Source organism: Xyrauchen texanus, chromosome 46 (assembly GCF_025860055.1).
Source record: "Xyrauchen texanus isolate HMW12.3.18 chromosome 46, RBS_HiC_50CHRs, whole genome shotgun sequence".
Taxonomy (NCBI): domain Eukaryota; kingdom Metazoa; phylum Chordata; class Actinopteri; order Cypriniformes; family Catostomidae; genus Xyrauchen; species Xyrauchen texanus.
The window spans coordinates 7,326,213-7,350,192 of NC_068321.1; the positions used below are offsets into that span (position 1 = coordinate 7,326,213).

At 38.5% G+C, this 23,980-nt stretch overlaps 1 protein-coding gene across 1 annotated transcript in view; it reads left to right on the plus strand.

Annotated features, from left to right (window-relative positions):
* Positions 1–23,980, plus strand: part of LOC127638414 (ATP-binding cassette sub-family C member 8-like) — a 101,376-nt gene that overhangs the window by 1,787 nt on the left and 75,609 nt on the right. The window contains exons 2-6 of the mRNA XM_052119935.1: positions 4,639–4,801; positions 7,933–8,074; positions 10,575–10,696; positions 12,384–12,550; positions 16,711–16,953. Coding sequence (XP_051975895.1) covers positions 4,639–4,801; positions 7,933–8,074; positions 10,575–10,696; positions 12,384–12,550; positions 16,711–16,953 — 837 coding nt within the window. The remainder of the gene's footprint in view (positions 1–4,638; positions 4,802–7,932; positions 8,075–10,574; positions 10,697–12,383; positions 12,551–16,710; positions 16,954–23,980) is intronic.

Sequence of the window (23,980 nt, forward strand, 5' to 3'; positions counted from 1 at the left end):
GCTGGTTCAGTCTGACACCATGCGCAGCTGACGGCCATGCTTGCCCGGGCGACTGCGAGTGTCGGGCTGGAGTGGAATCCTCTGCTTCCACCTGAACCCTTACGGTTCTACGATTGGTTCCGGGGCCCCAACGCCATTCACGGCGGCACCCCGCCCCCGTACCTTTCTTCCCGGAAGTGCACAATGAGCTCACATGATCATGGCGGGCACATTTTACTGCCCAGACCCAGTTACTGCTTACTGGGGGAATTTCAGAATAGGCCACCACAAGATATTCAGATCCCTATATGTTGCTCTGGTTCCTCCTTTAATGTTAATTTGCAGGATTTTTTTGCCATTTATCGCCTGCTTGACGAAAATCTTCCAGTCACTTAGAAATGTTATAGAACACCTATGATATTCTAGTCCCAGATATGGTCCAGGTCCCTCTCTCAGTATAGATGGGATTTTTTATCCATATATCGTCCACTATATGGTCATTCCGTCAACTCAACCAGAGGTCCCTGGCTCCAGATGTTGTTTTTGATATCCCATTTTTTTATATAAATATACATAAATGAGGATTATGAAATCCAATATATTAAATGAAATGGATCAATATTTACTGAGTAATACATTATTTTGTAGAGGGGGGGTCAAAATAAAAATGTTTGCCTATAATTTTAGAGCAAAACAAAAGGTAAAAAAAAAGAAAAACTTAGAAAGGTGGCTGTGTCATTGTTTTATTTTTAAACAGAGATAGAGTCCAAAAAGTATATTAAATAAATAAAAAAAATTATTTGTCTGGTGTTGTTTTTCCAAAGTTGGAGTTTCTATAACTCCAGAAGTATTAATACAAATGTAATATCATTTTTGATTCTGGTTCTGAACAAACTTCACTTTTTGTTTCTTAATTTTAAGGCCCTGTATGGTTGAATCCAGAGATATGGGTCTCTCAATGTAGCCCCATCTGAAAATTCACATTTTACCCATTTTCATTTACCCATTACCCAGGTGGGTTACATGATATAAAGCAATTTTTTTCTGTCCACAAAACAAAGGTCTTAAGTAAAAATAATGTTGCAACTAGAAATGTACCTTCATTTACCAAAATCTTGATTTGTCAAAATCTTGATTTTCTCAAGTTTTTTAAATAATTTTATTATTTTCCCTGGGGTCCACTTATAATGTTAGTAAAGTTTTTCTATTTTGCACCAAAACAGTCATAATTTAATAAAATATGAAAATGTTCCACCCTGTCTCTGCCCTCTGTCTGAAATGCACAGTTTTGACCTCAGTGTCTCCTTTAAACTTCAACGTTAATGCCCAATGTTATGATTGGCTAATATTGTGTAGCCCATCGAATACAGCCATATTTTAAACAAAATCGGAAGAGAATGAACAAGCCTCAAGATAATAATAATAACATAAAAAAAAAATTCAGGGTTACAAACAATGCTCATCCAACACATTGCATCCAATCATATCAAACTGTTCACTCAAGCACTGCAGTACCATAAACTATTAATATCAAACAGTCATTACATATGAAACACCCATGAATGGAATTGGTAACTTAAAATTTTGCGGTTGTGTCTAAGTGTTTTTAACTGCCCCATCTTTCAATATCCGTTCCTTTGCAAACTTAAGCTTGAAGGAATATTCCTGGTTCAATACTAGTTAAACTGAATCGACAGCATTTGTGGCATAATATTTATTACCCTCCTTTTCTTTACAAAAAAGCAAAAATAGAGGCTTCAGTGAGGCACTTACAATTGAAGTGAAGACCTTATTCACAGCAGCGCCATCCCTGATTTTTAATGGGAATGACAACGAGGCTTTGAGGGATAAACTGACAGTCTCTAGTGTTGTCACGATACTAGAATTTCTAACTTCGATGCGATACCTTGAAAAATATCGATATTCGATACCATTTTCGATACCACAGAGAAAAAAACTGCCACAATATTAAGAGGGTAGAACTGTCTAGAACATGACAATGAGGTATATTTTACATGAACAAAATGTCCTGAGGTATTGCACTTGTTCAAAAGCCTCTCAGATTGCCATACATTCAAAAACCAATAAAGTGCAAGTAAATAAAAAGTGCAATCTTTTGTATTTCCAAGTCAAATCAAATCTCAATGTCAACAAAAGATACTTAAACGTCAGGGGGTTGGGGTTGACTAGCTTTCATAAGGTCTCTCGCTCTCTCCCTCTCTGCCGTGCGCGCTTATGTATGTTGTGTGCGCGCTATCTATGTTATGCGTGCAGTATGTTCTGTCTCGCATGTGCGCTATAGATTCGGGAGATTTGAACTAAATTGCGGGCATCAGGGAGAAGCTATCAATATGCGGAGACTCCGGAACTTCCGGGAGACTTGGGATGTCTGGCTTCATATCAAAAATATTTGCAGATAGCACTCCTGCTGTGTTCTTTGTCAAACAAAACTGGTCGCGGGGGCGCCGCATTCACTCGCCATCTTTACATTCACTTCACTTTTGCTATTTAACCAGAGCGAATGAGAGGAGTGCGAGTGTGTGTGGTGTTTGTCAACGCGCCTTTGGAGAGAAGTGAAAGTGACAGCTCGGCTAGTATCGATACTTAGGGAAATTAGTATTGGTACCGTTCAGATATTTCAGTATCGATATTTATCGAAATATCGATATTTTTGACAACACTAACAGTCTCTTCAATGGATTGTGATGGAGTTGAATAAGATCTATGTGGCCAATGTTTAGAAGGTTTAAAGACAGAAATGTGAAGCTTATCATTTTGTAAAAGCACTTACATTAATTATTCTGTTAAAACTCATGTATTTGAGCTGTAAAGTTGTTTAAAGCGCCATTTTAGGTTGTGTTGACATTAAGTCGTGATGGCAGCGGAATTGTAAAATTGGCCAAGATTTTACACAGGAAACGTTAGTAAACAATTTTGTCACACTAAAATCATTGTAACTCACATATTGTTTACGTCTTGTTTCTATACTTTTGAAACAGTGAATATTTAAATGTTTACAGATTGACCCCATTAATTTCCATTGCAAGTGCCTCACTGTAACACAGATTTTTGCTCTTTTTAAAGGGTCAAAATGAATTGTTGTGGTAATCAAAATTATACCACAAATACTGTTGATTGAGCTTAACTTGTATTGAACCCGGAATATTACTTTAGATCATATTGTGACTGGTTAACAAGCAATCCATGTAGAAATGTGCTAAACACACATAATACAATCCACGGTGAAACATGACGCACACAAAACTCATCCTTCACCGATGCGATCAGGAAATTTGTTAAACTTCAGTCAATATTTCCTGATGTTTGGATGCTTTAACAGAGGCCAATGCAGAGACGCTGGTATTCACAGTATGTTTGCGCTGGGTGCGATGCGGTTCTCCCAATAGTGTCAGAAATGGAATGAAGCAGAACAGATGGGTTTTTTTAAAAGTTGAGTTTGTATCGTTCTTACCGCACACATAGCTGGAAATGCATCATAGCAGTTAAAGATGTCCGTCTAGCGCATGATTACATAGACCAACAATTAAATATATATAGTGCAGATGGATGCAAAAATGCATCCAGGATGTGTTTATTCTCAAAACAGCAAGTTTTTGAATTTCACAATTATTACATCTGTTAAGCTCTGGAATGCTTCATTAGAGGTCCAGGCACCAAAGCATCATTTTATTATTATACTTTTTCTTCCCTAAAAGTGTCTGGTGTCATTGTAAGTCTTTGAGTGTTTTTTTTTTTTTTTACGGCGATAGTCCGCTAGTCATGTCCTTTTTAAAAAAAGAAATTTAAAGTTAACAAGCTCCACTAATAATGTGTCTCTATGTAATTATATACAAAAAAAAATCAGACAGTTTAATCTGCCACATTTGGCCATTTTAAAAATATCGGCCAATAACCAATTTAACAAAGTGTTTACCACTCCTTTGTGTCAGTTACATAGCCAGTTGTCCTTTCACCTCCCCATAGGTTCTCTTTTCCTCTTGAAGTTCCAGCAAATCCAATTAGATTAGTCCTGATAACAATGAGTCAGTTCAGTGCTCATTAACATGTGTGATGTCTCGTGCCATGACGTGTGTATCAGCTTTTGATGCTGCTTACAATGCAAGTCCTCTCCTGCTATCTCCTCCCCTCCCCTCTATCCATAATCCTGTCTCTCTCTCTCTCTCACATATACTCTCTGCCTTTCATACACACACTCCGCCATACAGCTATCCTCCAACAAGGTCAGCACTTCATCACATTGATCACAGAAACCGCAGCAGAGGTAGTCCACATCATGCGCTTGTTTGCGCACCAATAGAGGTGCTTTTTGTTTTTTGCCTGTCATTAAGCTGCAGTTATTAAAAGCATGCCCGTTAGCCGTGGCTTTGCCGTTGGAATGCAATGCAGGCGTCCCCCTGTTGAAGAGGAGCTGTTTGGATGTCCTGATCCCATGCAGAACTGGACCAGTTTTTGCGCTCTACCTGTGCTGAGACTCACTTTGGCTTAAATCGTCCACCTACAGCAAGGATGTAACACTTTTCGGCAGCCAGCATCTGTTTGCTCAGGGGACAGATTATGCTCTGAAATTGTCTCTTTCCCCCTCTTCTTTTCCTCTCTCACTTATTCTATCTCTGCCTTTCCTCTATCGGCTCCCCTCAGAGACCCGATTCCACCATGTCCTTGGCATTCTGTGGCAACGACAACAACTCAGCCGCATACAACGTGGATGCCGGTATCCTAAACAATGGATGCTTCCTGGATGCTCTTACAGTGGTGCCACACGTCTTCCTGCTCTTCATCACCTTTCCAATCCTCTTCATCGGTGAGTGTAACAGCCAGGTGAGCACTAGAACATGCTTGTTGTTTCAAAAAACAAATGAATGGAAGGTTTAAACACCCCATTAGATTTCACTCAGATTAATTAAGAGTCAAAAGCAGGTTTATGTTTGCCCCCTTATTAAGGCTTACCGCACCATTTAGGAGGATGTTTCATTTGTGGAAAGAACAGAGAAACAAGACAGGAAATAATTATTAAGCATTTTGAAATTCATATTTGAACATTTGGATCATTCATTGCAAAGATAAACACTGCATAATTGATTTGCGCTTCAGCAGTGATTTGACCGAAACGTGGTTTGGACAACCATATAGGGAGTTTTGGATGCAGTATATTCTGTACCCCCTGTGGGATTCAATTTTATTTTAGAGTTACTAGAAGCTGCCTTTGCCATAAAAGAAAAGTCAGACCAACATTAAACCATTCCACTAATATGCAAGTGAACTAAAATGACAAGCCAAACGATACTGTTAATTTTGTCAGCTATTGGTCTTATAGTCTTTTAGTAATTTAGTATTTGTGTCAAATGTCCTTGTTAGATTTTATCACATTTAGTCAACCTTATCCTATTTTTTTAGTCAAGTTTTATTTGTCTGGGCATTTTAGCTTTGTCTTAGTCAAAGAAAACCCTCAGTATTTCAGTCTAGTTTTAGTCAATGAAAACTGTTATTATTTTAGTCATATATTAGTCACATTTAGACAGATGCAACATCAAGAAATCCAAGTGTTGCACTAAATCATTGCTATGATTTTAACTTAATAACACAACCTCTGAGTATCCAGAAAAAGAAAACTCTACACAATCAAAACTAGGTGGTATTATACTCACAAAGTACTTTATGTAGGCTATGGAGGCATATTAATGCAGACACCTTTTTTGAGGTATGTCTTTGTAGGCAATTAGTTTTTACAGCATATTCAGTTTCATTTTGATTCCAAATCAAATTAATTTTAATGTGAAGGACAAATAAACGTAGCTTTGTCACCCAATACATGCCAAATACATAATTGGTCATTGGTCTATACTCGATCCTACGTTACCTTTGCCGCTGATTTCCAGCTCCTTCACAACAATTTGCTAGCCTGTTATCTTAATAAATTCGGATTAGCTATAAAGCACAGCCTACTTAATGTAACGCCACCGCCTTTTCTTAATATAGCTTATTAAGTTGTCTAATATAGTTGTCACTAGTTGTCTTGATATAGCTTAAAAAAATACAACCTACCATTACCACCAAGACGTTAATCTACCTCAATTTCTTTTGTGGTTAGCCTGCATACCATCATCTCTTTCTCCCAAGTCCAACTGTTGCTGTCACCATTGACGCAGCGTTCGCAGCCTTCTGTAAACTACTTGAAAGGTACTCCTCACTGTGCTTGTTTAGTCCTGATAAGCCGCACGCAGCACAGGAAAGGAAATTGCTGCTCATGCCATCCAATGAACAGGATATTGGAAACAGGAAAACTGACAAATAACATATTATTTTGTCTCCTCTGTTTTTCCAACGAAAATAAAGAGAGGTTTTGGTAAAGGTTTTATTTTTTTAAACTACGTTATAGTCTCGTCAACAATTTTGCATGTTGATATAGTCACAGTTAGTGTTTAATGACGTCGGTGCCGTCTCGTCATCTACTTGTTTTTCATGGAAAAATAGTTCATCGACGAACATGTTTTTTGTCATAGATTTCATTAATGAAATTTACACTACCAAAAAAACCTGACCCCAACTCTTTTATTCTTTGCAATGGGGCAGGGTACAAATATGATCTTCATTTAAATGATTTAGTTCTTAAAATCTGTAAGTGAATTTGTAGTGTAAATAGTGCGAGTAGTATGTTTTCATTTTACTTTAAATACCCAGATGATGCACTTTTTTTAAATGTCAAAACGGAGTGTGGAATGTTGGACACTTCATGTAATCAGCGCACATACATAGCAGAAGGGGTGGAGTTACCTGGCTGCGCTGCTAGTCTGACAAAACAGTTATAAATAATGAAGAATGTAGCAGCTAGTGAAACGTCAGTGTTCAATGCTTGTGAATCATCACACCTGTGTTAATATGTACGTTGTTTAAGATGCAAGTATTGAACTTGTATGTTGTCTAACACACTTAAGCTAGCGACAACACATCACTTGTGTTTGAAACATCACATCCATCAGCTGTTAAACGGCAAATGTTTCCATGTAGTAGAAATCTGTTAAGTGTTCCATTTGGGACGATACTACACTTTGAAAATGTATACACTACATGTGAGAAATGTAAGGGGAGAAATGTGGTAATGATTCTAGGGGCCCAAATGTCCAGGTCCACATCAAATTCTAAACTGTATTTTTCAATAGCAAAGTGGATTACAGATTAAAGATTACCATGCTATGAAGCACAGTAATCTGGGCCCCCTGACTGTATATTGCTCTGGGCCCCTTTGCTATAAAAAAATACACTTCAGAATTTGTTGTGGAGCCCCTCAACCTTTGGGCCCCTAGAATCATTACCATCTTTCTACCCACTAGCTACGGCTCTGACTACATGGCTGAGTGCATAGTGTATCATTTGGGACACATTTTAAGTGATTTAGCCATTCAAGAGCTTCCAGGAGCTGAGCCATTGGATTAGCCATGCCCCCTTGGATGGGGTGGGATAAAGAAGGTAGTCCCACCCCAAACTCATGCCATTGGCAAAGAGCCGCCTCCAACTTTTCTGATTGGCCAACATGTGCAGGCTATGGTCAGATTCGTTTTTGTTTTTATTATTTACAGTGCCTAGGCTGTCACAGAGACACAAATTATTCAGTGATACTTGTCAGGTAGTAGGGACTATTCATGAGTGGTATTTAAAATTGCTTACAGCTTCTTTAAAATGCAATACGTGTTGTTGTTGTTGTTTTGGAATCAGCTTCCCCACGTACCTAATATCCTGTATTATTGTGAAAACTCTACAAGCACATTTGTGTATGATCAAATAATAAGATACACATATTTCAGCATGTTGGCTTCTAGGGATGATGTATGAACAAACAATTTATTCCTCAAGTAATGTTTGCTTTGCTTTCTGTCAGAGAGAAATATGGGTTGGTGCTGCAAGTGATGTACAAATGTTTTAATCATTGTACTGTAGGCTGGGGAAGTCAGAGCTCCAAGGTGCACATCCATCATAGCACTTGGCTGCACTTCCCTGGACACAACCTCCGCTGGATCCTCACCTTCATCCTGCTCTTCGTCATCGTGTGTGAGATCGCTGAGGGCATCGTGTCTGATGGGTGAGATCTATCTGTCTATCTGTCCGGTCTGTCTATCTATTTTGTCTGGCTGCCTGTTTATGCTCTAAAATACACTGGTTTTTTACATGTAAATACCATGATACATGTGGAATATTATAATAATTTAGTAACATGCTACTGTGGTATTACAATATCTTTACCATGGTACTGCTGAAGTTATTTTTGTTGTAATTGTATTTTCCTATCTCATTTATGAAAATTATTTATTTATCATACTCTTTGGTTGAAATTGAAAATGTTGAAAACAATCTATTTCTGGATCAATTAGGTGACACTCTTTTTGGTTGTTCAGAAATAAACTGCCTGCCTCTAATATTTCGTTGGACCGCATTTAGCTTTGATTAGGCATTGTTTCAGCAACCTTCTGCAATGTCACATCGTTTTATATCCATCCAGTTTTTGGCTGAGATCTTGTGTTGATGACGGGAGAGTCGAACCGCTCCGTAAATTGTTCTCCAGCACATCCCAAAGACTTTCAATGGGGTTAAGGTCAGGACCCCGTGGTGGCCAATTCACGTGACAAAATGATTCCTCATGCTCCCTGAACCACTCTTTCACAATTTGATGAATCTTTGCATTGTTGTCCTGGAATATGCCCTTGCTGTCATGGAAGATAAAATCTATTGATGGGATAACCTGGTCATTCAGTACATTCAGGTGGTCAGCTGACATCATTTTATTGTGCATAATGGTGTTGAGCCTAGACCAGACCAACTGAAGCAACCCCAGATCGTAACACTGCCTCCAGAAACATATAAAGTGGGCACTATGCTTGATGGGTGCATCAGTTCATGTGCTTCTCTTCTTACGCTGACATGCCAATCGCTTTGGAATAGGGTAAATCTGCACTCATCAGACCACATGACCTTTTTCCATTGCTTCACAGTCCAATCATCATGCTCCCTAGCAAATTGAAGCACATTTTTTCCCGATTAGCCTCTCTAACATGTGGCTTTCTTGTGGAAACAGCTGTTTTGTCCCAATCCTGTAAGTTCTCGTCACATCTTGTGTGTGGAAATGCTCACACTTTCACTATTAAACATGGCTGTGAGTTCTGCTGTTCCTTTTTTACGATGTGACCAAGCGTTTTAGTGATCTCCGATCGTGATCTTTCAAGATTTTTTCCGCAACGCTGACGGTTTACCACTATCCTTCCAGGTTTTAAGAATAAAGTTTAAGAGAATATGTTGGTCAGTTCTTAACCCAATTCCAGTGATTTCAGCAAGCTCCTTTGTTTTTTTCTTTGCTTGATGCATGCCAATAATTTGCCCCTTCTGAAACACAGTAAAGTCTTTTCCATGACCACTTGGTTGTTTAAGAAATTAGAAGCTACATACCGCATCCGTTAGGATTAAAAGAATTGTTGATAATATATAAGCTTTAGGTCACGTGTCAGAAGCAAGTGTGCCGCACAAGCCCTCAAAAGTGAAGCCAAAACGTCTCGATCGCTCCCCTGTGACTGGTCCTACTATAGGTCATAAACCCCGCCTCCCCATGTTATTCAACATGAGACCAACTAAACAATTAAATTACACTTCACATATCTTTTTTCCAAAGATAGTTTCTGTCATTTACTGTAGTTTCATCACGTTGATGTAATTTCAAGTGTTTGTTTTCAAAATAAGTTTGTTTTTAGTTAGTTATTTGATGCTATAAAAAAACGGTGCTGTGACATCATGATTGACAGCTGTGATTGACAGGTTCTCTGAGCGAAGTAGTCACTGAAGCACCAACTGACTTTTTTTCGGGATCTTCGGAGGACTGAGGAGATTGGAGCTTTAAATTTAATATCTAAATTTCTATAATTAATTATTTCACACCGTCATAAGTCAAAAGTCAAAAGTGCAGGGGCGTGTGCTTGCGATTGATTCAGCGAGAGTGAGGGCGGAGCCTTGATTTCGCGGCTTTACTTCCTGCTCACTACTGCGCAGGTCTGGTCCCGAAATCGCAACTGCGCAGACTCAAGTCCCAAGATGTCAGCACCATATAGGGACACTTGCGGCTTCAGTTCTCACCAATGGAAAAGAGCGAATGGGCGTCGTCCATCTTTTTTTACAGTCTATGGTCAGAAGCCATTGCAGTTACCAGAACCAGTGCAGCTGGTGGTGCTAAAGCACAGAAAGCTGTTTTGACCACCGACATTAAACACTGAAGTAACTCAAGGAAGAAATCCTGAACCAGCAGTGTGGATGTCAAATTCAGAAGGGCATTCTACTATACTAATCTTAATATTTGCCATAGACACACAAAATACTTTTTAACATACAAAATATGTTTGAAAACTTTTTTGAAATTGTTGATTTAAGTTGTATGTGTATTCAAGGGAAGTATTTAATACTTTTAAGTTGATGGTTACACAAATTTACATTTTAAAAGTCACATTTAACTAGATTTTTAAAAGATTTCTCATTTGCATCGTCTCGGACAATCTTATCTGTCAATGGCTCTTCAACAATCTTTCTCTATCTATTTTTCTCAGGTTTAACCAGTCTGTCCACCTGCACCTCTATATGCCATCATGTCTGGCCTTCATGGCTGCTATCACATCAATAATCTTCTACCATAATATAGAGACCTCCAACTTCCCCAAACTACTGATGAGTGAGTCTTGGCTTTATAGTGTGGTTTGTTTGTTATTTAGTGAAATGCTTCAAACGTGGATTCTATACCATGCATTAATTTGATTCATTTGTTCTGTTATTTGCACAAGTCATGCACATTTATATATGGCAAATCACACTTTAAAAAGTGGCATAGTGCAAGAGTAATTGTAATACTGTTATTAAGGTATTGTTTTGCAAGAATGAGAGGGATTGCTACAGCTTTATTAACTCATAGAATTGCCATCAACATAGAGCCCTGTGAGTATAGATGCATATCTTAAAAACATTGAACCAGAAGTGTGATCTGCATTGCACTATTTCAGACTCATGGTCCTTTATAGTTGAATGCCGTTTTCCTACAATGACATACAATTCCATTAACTTCAGAAAGTTATCAAGAGATCGAAGTAGCCATATTGGCTGCAGTAAGCCCTGTAATCGCTTTCCTCTGTCGTAATATTTTTGAGGACAGCGGGGGCCTCTAGAAAAACCTCTAAACCACATTTATCATCTTGTAACATCTGAAGTGAGAAGTGAAAAGCCATTTTAAAATTCAGCATGCTGAGCAAACCAGCTGAGATCCTGACACCTTTTAGGATTAATGTGTGCAGAGAATGTGTTGTAAAACCTTCTCAGATTTCTTGGAAATGGGTTTTCTGGAGAAAAGTAATGTGAACTGCAAAATGTACGTTTTACAGTAATAACAAGATTGATCTGCAGTGTTTGTTTTGTAAAATATTTTATTGATTATTTTTACTGACAATTTGTAATAAGAGAAGGCCCTAAAGAATCTGCACACTTTTTTTAATCTTAATTTTTATTTTTTTTTAAATGGCTTAAATAGTAAGTTCCAAATGAATGTTATTTTGGAGCCCCAAATGCTCTCACAGTGGATAGTAAAGGCTTTAAAGGGAATAGGGCATAGGGCTGATCACTTCTAAATGGAACGCACCCTTTGAAGAGTGCGTATGTGCTCAAATGTGTCGGGGGAATCCCAAGATCTGAAGTAGAGGAAAACCCATCTCATTACATAGTGCACACGATTTCATGTCTTCAGCAGCTTTAGTGTAACATAAAAATATTTTAATTTGATATCCATTTGATCTCCGCAGACATTGTGGAGACATCATTAATGACAGCTCTATGGTGTTGAACCAGCATGGTTTGAACGATGGATGTGCGTCATAGTTAATACGTTTTTGGGGAAACAGTCATGACTAGCTAGTTAATTTCTTCAACGATGCTTTGTACTATGGTGGTTAAGCTTACCCTGATTATTGGTGGAAGTTTTTATAGGTTTAATTCTGAATTCTGATGTATAGGTTTAAGTCAACATGAAATGGCATTCCCAACCCATTTTCTTTTTGTAATATGATGGAAAGCAAACTCAATTTCCAAGTGAAACAGGATGTTTGTGAAAGACTTCCTAAGGAAAATTGGAAAGCACAATTGGGCGTTCCAAACCAGAATGATGCTACAATAACACCAGGAATGTGTATTAAGCACATAAATAGGGTCAGTTTTGATTTTATGTTGACTTAATTTCATGTTGAAGTATGATATTATGTTAAACGAAGCTGAAAGTATTACACTCCCAACAAAGCATTATCAAATGCTAAATCCATGCAGGCATTGTTATGAGTATTTCTAATACTTATTCTAGTTAATTTTTTTATATTTCACAGCTTTGCTTATTTACTGGGTTTTGGCGTTTGTCACAAAATCAATCAAGTTTGCCAAGTACACAGAGCATGGCATCGGGCTGAGACAGCTGCGGTTCGGGATAACCGGCTTACTGACTCTGCTGTACGGCCTGCTATTAGCTGTGGAGATCAATGTCATCCTAAGGAGGGTAAATATTGTTAGTGTGTCTGTTTGCAGTGTCTGAAACTGAGAAAATCAGTCAGTATGGGAGAATGGGCCATCTTTTAAACCTTAAAAGAATAGTTTAGCTAGAAATGTAAATTAGGTCATGATTTAAACATCCTTCCAACATTCTTTAAATTATATATATATATATATATATATATATATATATGTGTGTGATCTACATATAACACATTCATGCTGTAGCCTTGGATATTACAAAATTCTGCTTTATTCAACTGAATGCACTGTCAGAATACAGAGGTAGGTTGTATTATAAACATGCACATCAGTGTTTAATGTTTATAGAGAGTTTAAAGCAGGGGTCCCCAAACTTTTTTCTATGAGGGCCACATCATTTTTCCTTTCTATAATGGAGGGCCGTAGTCTAACAGAAAATGGCATGGGCCGGAGTGATTTATTGTGGAGATGTTTTTATGATTTTAAATGGATTTACAGTATTATGCCTCCTAATGCTAGATTAATTTATTATTTATGCACTATACATATCAAGTGACATATAGCCTATTAAAAGAGCATTATTACTATCGTAATGATATTTTTTCATATTCATTGCTATTGAAATCAAATTATTTACTTACTCATGCGTATTAGGCTAATCAGTGTGAACTATGGGCTTGTTTCTGGCTGGTGAGAAGTCCAATGTCAGGTTCCATTCCTGTCACAGCCAGTCTCAAAGACTGATGCAAATGTTCATCAGTGAGTCTTGATCTCATCGGATTTTTCATCAGTTTCATGCGTGAAAAGGTTTGCTCACAGATATATGTGCTGTCAAAAAGTGTGGACATCTTCATTGCATTCCTTCTGATGTTTGGGTAGGTCTCGTTAGGGAGGGCAGTATAGAATTCAATGAGACTGTTGGGCTTAAACGCGTCTTTCAAAACATCACAGTTCTGTAACTCAGCCAACTCAAACTGATAAGAAGGCAGGGCTTCGTCAATGTCAGCAGCAAAAGGGTTCTGAAAAAGGCGGATTTCTTTAGCGTGGACATGTAGCTCACGGAATCGCACATCACACTCCGCCTTCAGCATTTCCAGCGCTTCCACTGACTTTTCAGCTGGGAATGGGACCACTGGTTTCTCAGCTGAGAGGCTTTGGGTAACAGGGAGATGGGTGAAGTCTTGCTTTTGGACTTGTCCCACAAGCAGTGCTAGTTTCACCTCAAATGCTTTTATGTGGGAATACATGTCACATATTAGTTTCCCCTTGCCTTGGAGCTGCACGTTGAGGCCATTCAACATTTCTGTCACATCTGTTAAAAAGGCGAGGTCCCATTTCCATTTTGTGTCGATCAGGTCTGGGCCAGTTTTACCCTTTGTCAGAAGAAAAACATTGATTTCGGGTAGCAGCTCGTAAAAACGCCTCAAAACTCTGCCCCGGCTTAACCGTCGGACTTCTGTGTGGTAAAGCACATCTCCGTGAGAAGACTCTAGCTCGGACAGAAAGACTTGGAACTGCCTGTGTTTAAGTCCGTTTGCTCTGATGAAGTTTATACATGACACCACCACTTTCATAATCGATTCCCACTTCAGAACTTTGCAGCACAGTGCTTGCTGGTGAATTAGGCAGTGTACTTGTAAAGGGGGCATGAGACCTCTTTCCTCCATTTCTCTATTCATGCGTCCTATCAGTCCCCTTGACGCGCCAACCATACTAGGAGCTCCGTCAGTCGTGATGCTGGCCAGCTTAGACCAGTCTAGATCCAACTCTTCTATCGTTTTGCACACTTTCCAAAAATATCCTCCCCTGTCGTAGTACCTTTGAGACTTTTTAGGGCTGCCAGCTCCTCGGACACTTCAAAGTTTGAGCTAACTCCGCGAAGAAAAATGAGCAGCTGTGCCGTGTCCTGCACGTCATTACTTTCATCCAGCGCTAATGCAAAAAAATCTAATTCTTTCACTTTTTCCTTCAGCTGGGCATATACATTATACCCCATTTCTTCAATTCGTCTGGTGATTGTACTTGCGGACAGACTCACCGCATTTAAGACGTCTTTCTTATCGGGGCACACCTCCTCCGTAACAGCATTCATACATTTCTTTACGAACTCACCATCACTGAATGGCCTACCGCAGGTTGAAATCAGTTTAGCTACCTGAAAGCTAGCTCAAATGGATGACTGGTTCAACTGGGTTTGCCGTACAAACGTATTTTGCTGAGCAGATAGTCCACTTTTTAGCTTCGACACTTTGTCTGCTCTCATTTGGCCTTGTAAACTTGCATACTTGTCTCTGTGGCGGGTTTCATAGTGTCGGCGCAGATTGTATTCTTTGAACACGGAGACTGTTTCTTGACAGATGAGGCGAACAGCCATTTCTTTGCATTGAACAAAAAAATAATCACTTGTCCACTTTTGGTTAAATACCCTGCATTCTGAATCAACTTTTCTCTTTCCCAACCGTTTGGCCATTTTGTTGTCACTTTACATTTTCTTGCTGGATCGCGTGCACCCGCTCGATCACGATGGAACGTTAATCCGGGTGAATCTAACAAATAATTTGGCTACTTTAATAATTATAACTAAGGGAAATTTTATTTTGAAAGCCAATATGTATTATCAAATACAAATATGATATGATTAAAACATATTTAAAATTAAATTGTAAAAATATTTCTCTGCATGGCATTGTTCAGAGGGCCGGTCCAAATGTGGGGGCGGGCCGTATTCGGCCCACGGGCCGTAGTTTGGGGACCCCTGGTTTAAAGGAATAGTTCACCCAAATGAAAATTCTCATCATTTACTCACCCTCATGCTATCCCAGGTGTGTATGACTGTTTTCTTCTGCTGAACACAAATGAGGATTTTTAGAAGAACAACTCAGCTCTGTAGGTCCATACAATTCAAGTGAATAATTGCCAGAACTTTGAAGCTCCAAATATCACATAAAGACGGCATAAAAGTAATCCATATGACTCCAGTGGTTTAATCCATGTCTTCAGAAGTGATATGATAAGTGTGTGTGAGAAACAGATCAATATTTATGTCCTTTTTTACCAAACATTCTCCTCCCTGCCCAGTAGGTGATGATATGCACAAAGAATATGAATCGAAAAAAACAAATGAAGATGAATGTGAAAGTAAAAGTGAAAGTCCAGTGCTTTAGCCCATCATCTCCATCTAATCATGTGCTGCCAAAATGCGACCCGTTTTTCTTCAGCGTCAGGTCACATGGTCTCCATAGTTTGTTATTTCCCATGACTATTAGCATCCACACAATATTTCAAGTGTCCTGTTGGAACATTTCTTAAAGTGCATTATTTACCAGCCTAATTGTTTATATAAGAGGCAAACTATGAGGTGCCATCACCATATTGAGCTGCTATGTTATATAGACTTTTCATAAATTAAATGCTAACTTAATTACTGTAATCTTTGCCTAGTCAGTATATTTAATTTTTTGCTTGATTTTTATTTTTGTAAAAATGTTAGGCTGAAGAAAAACATTTTCTTTTGTGTTCCATGGAAGAAACTCAAACGGGTTTACTAATGGGGCGAACTAGCCCTTTAAACTTCAAATATGTTGTAATTGGCTGTCATGCACTTTCTTTGATGTAAGATGAACAGTATACAAAGTGTGTGTGTGTGCAATGTGTAAAGTAGTATGTGATAAATGCCCTGTATATCTTTATCAACCTATTTCTTTTTTTTTTTATCCCCTTTTCTCCCAATTTGTAATGCCCGATTCCCACTACTTAGTAGGTCCCCATGGTGGAGCGGTTACTCGCCTCAATCCGGGTGGTGGGGGACAAATCTAAGTTGCCTCCACTTCTGAGACAGTCAATCCACGCATCTTATCATGTGGCTCGTCGTGCATGACACCGCGGAGACTCACAGCATGTGGAGGCTCATGCTACTCTCCGCGATCCACGCACAACTTACCACACACCCCATTGAGTGCGAGAACCACTAATAGCGACCACAAGGAGGTTACCCATGTGACTCTACCCTCCCTAGCAACCGGGCCAATTTGGTTGCTTAGGAGACCTGTCTGGAGTCACTCAACACACCCAACACACAAACTTGTGACCCCAGGGGTGGTAGTCAGCATCAATACTCGCTGAGCTACCGAGGCCCCTATCAACCTATTTCTAAATTTTTGCAATGTTTTCTCTTTTTTTCTCCAGCGATATGTGTGTTATGAACATGCCACTGAAGTGAAGCCTCCAGAGGATTTACAGGACCTTGGGGTCCGTTTCCTTCAGCCGTTTGTGAACCTGCTATCTAAAAGCACATACTGGTGGATGAACACCTTCATCACGTCAGCACACAAACGTCCCATTGATCTGAAGGTCATTGGCAGACTACCAATCGCTATGAGAGCCCTCACAAATTACCTGAAACTCCGCAAGGCATTTGAATCCCAGAAGGTACCTCTACGAATCAGACATTTTGCATAAAATTTAAAACACACACACACACACATATATATATATATATATAAAATCAATTAAAACATTTTATTGAATTAATTACATTGTGCCGATTAAACAAATTCATCACATACATAAATATTAACTGTGAAAGTCCCTCAAATAACAATAATTTAATATATAATGATTAAATAAGTATAAATAGTTATATTTCTAATTATATTATATATATAATACTGTGCAAAAATCTTAAGATGTTTCACAAAAGCATTTGTCTTAAATTGGTTATTTATATTTTCAGCTTTAGTGTGTCATTATGAAATATAAATGTTAGACTCCCAAACATTACTTTTGCAAATAGAAAAGATTAGAACAGGAGAACAGGGCAGATATCCTGCAACAGATGGAAATGTAGTAAAATTGACTTGAATGGCTTTTTGCAGGCTAATAAAGGCTAGTTAGATAACATTAGCAACCTATTTAACAATATTTAAAATGGGATGTTGTAGCATTAGAACCTAAAAGACAATAGTGGAGTTTTCTGATAAGAAAATATTAAAATTATATTAATTAAAAATTAAAAACACAAAAACCTGATTCAATTTTATAATTTGCAATGCTTTATTTAATTAGTTGTTCATTAATTCCTTCATAAGTACAAATAACCTTTTCAATTTATTTCCAGATGTTTTTTATTTTTTATTATTTATTTGTTTTGCTTTCAATACAATTTTGGAAAGTTAATATCAATTCAAAGCTTGTTGGTTTAATTGAAGGCTTAAAGCTCTTTACTTATGAATTTTCTAAAATGCCTATGGAGAAAATGAATAAGAAAGATACTTTTGGTATCAAGGCTCCTGAAAAACGCATTTGAGTGTTACAAAAATGACGGGACTTCGATATAATTTTATATTGAAACTATACGACTGCACTTTTTTTATTTTATTTTTTTTATTTTTGAATTGCCTTAGGTCAGTTTATATCTGACAAGTTCACATAAAGTGCAGTACATTGAATCTTTAATATTTATTCAAAAGGTTTTAACATCATTAATTAAGATGGCATAATCCGCACATACTGTCACGTGGCACCTGCTACTTTTCTCAGCACTGATCAAGATTGACCAAACACAGTCGTTTATTATCATTGGATGAGAAATTATTGTATAGATACACTGCTGTGGTGGGTTTCCATCCAAAGATACGAATCACTGGAATTATCTTTTTTTTTTTTTAAGTACTATCCAATGTAAAAATCTCTCCAATTAGAAATAAAAACCTCCTGAGATTTGAGTACAGATCAATCAATGATTCGGTTTTATGAGCTGTCAAGCGTGGCAACAACAAAGTTATCTCAAAGGAAAGTTTCGCAATTTCTGTTTGTTCCTCAACTCTACATCTTCATGCCTACGGGCACTAAGGAGTCTTATTCTGGCCCTTATGCTCATATTGACATTAATTGAAATGTTCAAAAACAGTTGCACACTACACTAGTACACCACCTGTTGTACAGAATACAGTATGAAATATGTCAAATATGCTAATACTGGCTATGATTAAACCTCTGCTATTTCATTGATTTTAGTAGCCAATGTTTCACAACTTCATTGGTAAAAACGGTAATTTTGGTACAAGCCTTAGCACCCCTCACTAATTTTCAAACCCTAGTTATGCAAATTACTAACGGCATGCTTACATGTTGTGCAATTACAGTGTGGTGAATGTGCAATTATGTTCATGAGTGTTTGTTCACTTAAATCCAGGTAAACGGATATTGTGTGAGAGTGTGTAACGTGACAGTTCTCACATGTGACATGATGGTGTGACATTAGTCACGTCTCCTGCGATGAACTCTGCTAGTGCTGGGTGTGATTCATTTAAAAATGATTGATGAAAGATACCATACTCTAGTGTAATAGATCAGGCTTAAAACTGTATTACACCTTTATGATTATGATATCAACACAGAAAGCAAATAAAAATATATAATTTAATATAAATCCTAATTGCTATTCATACACACTAAGGTGATTTCTGGACACAATAACCTCAGGATTCATTTTGATGGTCATAGCATTTGATTAGCACAAACGATCTGAGTTAAGGAGATTCCGAATATTCAATTTAAAACAGCCATGGGGGAAAACACTTTGATCAGAATATAACTGTAGTGCAAGTACATTAGGAAAGAAAACCACTGAACAGAATACAAAAGTGTTCTTTCTCCAATAGGCAGCAAAAATAACATCCTTTATTTGTAGTGCATTCATTTAGAACTATTTATACATATATAAATTGGAGGGAAATCAAATGTTTATTAATGTGTAATGAAAGGAGTGCAAACTGCACTTAAAGAAATATTCCGGGTCCAAACCAAGTAAAGCTCAGTCGACAACGTTTGTGGCAAAGGGCCCTATTTTAAGAGTACAAGCGTTAAGCACAATGCAATGCCTTAAGTCATAAGTACAAAGTCAATGGGCATGGCCATGAAGTTTTGGTATTTTCGTGCAAGCAAGAGCTCTAGGCAAGTGGGTTTGGTGAAATTGCGTGTGCGCAAGTCGCTAATCTGGTCAAGGGAGGTTCTTATCTGGTCCCATCTCGGTCCTATACAGTCCATTCCCTGTCCAGCACCACCATATAAACAAAGACATGAATTAGAGGAATAGAAATATGGATTTATATTATTTTGTGCATTAAATGCATCCTTGTTAAATGGGACACACTCCTTTTATATACACAGAAAATATGGTTTGTATGAATGTAGTTAAATTACAGAGAATTTAAGTTTTATTAATATTTTTCATCTACTGACACACAAATCATGGCTAGTATTAACAGTGTTTGTATCGGCCCGCACTTCACTTCTACTGCACTTCGTCATCATTGATTTAAAAAATGTAATAAATGTATTGAAACAAAAAACAATTAAAACAAAAATATTTCTAAATTAAAATTACACTTCAAACAAAATGAAAATATAATCAAAATAAGTGGTGAAAAATTCAAATTAAATCCAAACACTTTACATATCTTCTTCCACTGGCCCCTTTTGCGGTGACTTAAAATCACTTTTCAACAGATGGAAAATTACTAGTCAAAATGAAATCATAAATACAATTGTAAATACACAAGAATAATAATACATATTATAATAATTTAAAAAATAAACCTTGACCTCTAGAAAGTTTAACACAAATCTTATAATTTTCAACAAACTGTTATGAGCGCACTGGGCTCTCCCTCACCGTCAGTCACTCGCTCTCACTCGCCAGCGTTCTAATCACTCACACCTGCAACTCATATTCACCTCATTAGAACACACACTTAAACCGCACTCTCCCCCTCAGTCAGCATCTAGCCTTGTTGTAGGCACCCTGGACTTTCCCTCTGCTCTGACAAAGTGATTTGCTGCATCTCTGAATGTCGCTGATTTGTTCACCGACGCTCTGTTCAGAAATCTCAAGATAAGTGACTTTATATGTACAGCTTGTATGGCATGCCATCTTACTAGTATTTACCCCACTCAGGTTTTGATGAACTGCTTGTTCTACGAGACTTGTGATTTACATGAAGACTGAGTGACCCCAACTCATATACATTGATGAATGACGTGCCTGAGTTTTACTTCTGTGTACTTCACCCCGCTGTATTAGTGCTGGATATATGACTTTGTTTTACACTACATTAACGAAAAGCCCTGTTATAAAATCCCGCTCCTATGTTGTAAGTGATACTCACCTTTATGCCAGATTGATGCTGAAGTTCCCTGTTTCGTGTGTGCCACGTTTTATGTTAACCTTTATGGATCTGTGCCGACTACCATTGTCCTGTGTTTATCCGAAGATAATTGTCTAAGACTTTTGTAGCGAATCAGCTCTATGAAATATTAATAATCAATCATAACTTGTTATAATCGATTATGAATATTTGGATCAGTTAATCGGGTTAACTTGATGTAGCTACATTAACATTACAACCAAATACTCGGTTCATCCCGTGAACACTCAATATTGGTTATTAATTAATTAATTAATAGAAATGTACATTTCCGGGGCATGGGAAATGTCTTTCTTACTAAGTATTAAGAGCAAGTAGTCAAAATCTATGATTAGTGACTTTAGATATGAGCTTGAGACACAGACAACTTTACATGTGACATGAACAAGACTTTATTAACTAGACTAAACATTTAAACTACTCTAACATACATATACATACATGCATACAGTTTACCAAGGGAAAGAGGGCTGAAGCAGAATACAGGAAGGCAAGAAGTTATAGCATTGTTTGAAATTCAGCAGATCAACAGCCTGAGCAAACCATCATATTAGTTCTGACCTCTAGTTCAGCATCATCTTCATTAGGACTTCTCAGGAAGGACCAAGAGAGTAAGAGAGCACAAGGCTCAGAGGACCAGAAAGCAAGAGGACAGGAAGCAAGAGAGCAAGAAGCAAGAGAGAGAGAAGGGCCGTTGTGGATGCAATTTATAACCTTAGAAAACGTGTCCCACCTCTTATTGGCTTGACCAATAAGAAGGGTGGAAGTTCCAGGCGGGAATTTGGTTTATTGCTCTTTGTTCTAAGAGGGGTGATAGCCAATGAAGAAACTAGGAAATATTCTTGTAATACTAATATGTTGTTGTTATCGACATATCATGTACACAGTCATTTCGATCTTCAAAATACCAAGTTATAGAGACCAAATATGCCACACATATGATTTCGATTAACCATAGTATGCAAAGTCTGAAACATTAACCCATTAGAGTTTGCAAGAAAACATAGACCAAACAACATTTAGGAAAATCATGAGATGGAACATTAGATACATGTCAATACATTTATCACAAGGATATATATATATATAGAATATATAGGATTAAAAGGGTTCATTTCTCCTTCTCAGTAAGAATTAATTGAGGGTCTGCACTCTGAACATTCCTTTGGAGGTCGTAAAAGTCCCCTTTATTTTAAATCATGAGATGGTTCCTTTGTCCCGTCAAGGCTCATTTGCATCCTTTATGACTCGGGGTCAGGACTTTGGTTTGAATAACTCAAAAGATGGTAAAACATAGCAGAACACAATTCTAAGGTAATCTTATATTCATATTCAGCTAGGAAATGTCGTAAGGTTTAATTTGATACCAAGAAATGTGTATTTAGTACACTTAGAAGTGGATATACACCCTTAGGCTATTAAATATGAGGCCTCAGTGTTTAAAACACACAACGAAACAGTTCTAACGAGTTTGATATACCTCAGAAATACACAACATACAGGGATTACACGTATTTCCTTAAGAATAAACCTTTCGAGGTTTAAATGGAAGACACACACACACTCTCTGTTGCCAGCTTTTCACGTGCCCTTTTCTCACATGGTGAAGCACGCGGTGTGAGGCGAGTCATATGGGAAAGGGGGGGCTTAGCAGGCACGAGGATTTCCTGTCAGTAGTTCATTGTCTCTTTGTCAATACATTTATTGTGCTCGTGGAGACTAGTTGGCGCTATTTCAGTGATTAGAGGGGTTTTAACAGTGGGTTCTTTCTTATTCATGAATCTGCTGAGGCCACTGATCCTCCGCCATACCTTACACTTTATACATAACCTGTGACATTCTGAGTTCACTCTAAATAAACTCCCGCATCCGGGTTCATAATAGCTCAAGTGTTGGAGTCATTACAGAAAGGCTAGACCATAGGAATATGAACCCAGCGGATGTTACCGCCAGTGTGGAAGATGATCCATTCACGGAACTGGTATGCCAGCTCATTGCAGCCCTCCTCCAGACTCCCGAACCTACATAGCTAACCACGCATCCTGCACCAGAGCCTGCTTCACTTTCTTCTCATGCCAGTCCCATGGCACCCAAACTCTAGGTCCACGGGGGATTGTAGTGGTTTTATCCTGCAGTGACAGCTCGTTCTAGAGATGCAGTCTCAGCGTTTCCCTACGGAGTGCTCAAGGATTGCCTATGTGATTTCCCTCTTAACGGTCAGAGCCCTCCAGAGGGCAAAAACCAAGGAGGCTCAGTAACAGAGACTTTACAAAATGTTCCAACTAATTTTAAGGAAGTGTTTTGTCCCCCCTCAGGTGACTCCTCTGTGGCCAATCAGTTTCACAGTATTTGTCAGGGGAAATGACCAATCACAGTCTATGCTCTCCAATTTTACAAGTTGGTGGCAGATAGTTGTTGGAACGAACCTGCCCTGCTGACCGTACTGCCAGGGTTTGGATCCTCGACTGAGACTGCATCTAACGACTCCATCGGCTTGGAGCAATTCATCCAGTTGTCCATATGAGTGGCACATCACATGCAGTTCTGCCTAACAGAATGCTCCATCCAGCAATTCCCTCCCTTTCACCACCAGTTTGGTAATCGACATCCAGAACCCAACCCAGAGCCCATGCAACTTGACCACTCTCGCCTTGCCTCAGCAGAGAGAATCAGAATATAAACTGTGTTTATATTGTGGCCATCTTGGACACTTCGTAGCCACATGCCTTATGAAACCCTCACTGTCTGCGGTGAGTTAAATTATGGTGCTGTTCACTCATGCAATGTTCTGTTATGCAAAAGAGTAAATGTGTCCTCCACTTACCTTTCTTTAACAGTCATCGCGCTCGACTCCAGGGCAGTCGGGAATTTCATAGCCAGCAAGCTCTACCACAAGCTCAGAGTCTCTAAGGTCCCCTTTAACACTGACCTCCTCATACACTCCATGATTGGTCAACTGCTGGGCAAGGGATACATACATTAACATACCACCCCAGTAATGTTGCAGGTGGGTTTAATGCATCTAGAGGACATTGAGTTAATGGTTCTGGAGGGCTCGACTGCGGATATCATTCTGGGCCGTCCCTGGTTGTGTGATCATTCCCCCATCCTGTCCTGGAATCCAGGGAAATCCTAAAATGGGGACAGAAGTGTTTTAAGGCCTGTATATGCCCAGTACTCCATCCTCACAGGGAAAAGAAGGAAATCTCCTCTATTGTTAAGCCTGTGAATGTCTTCTCTACCACCAT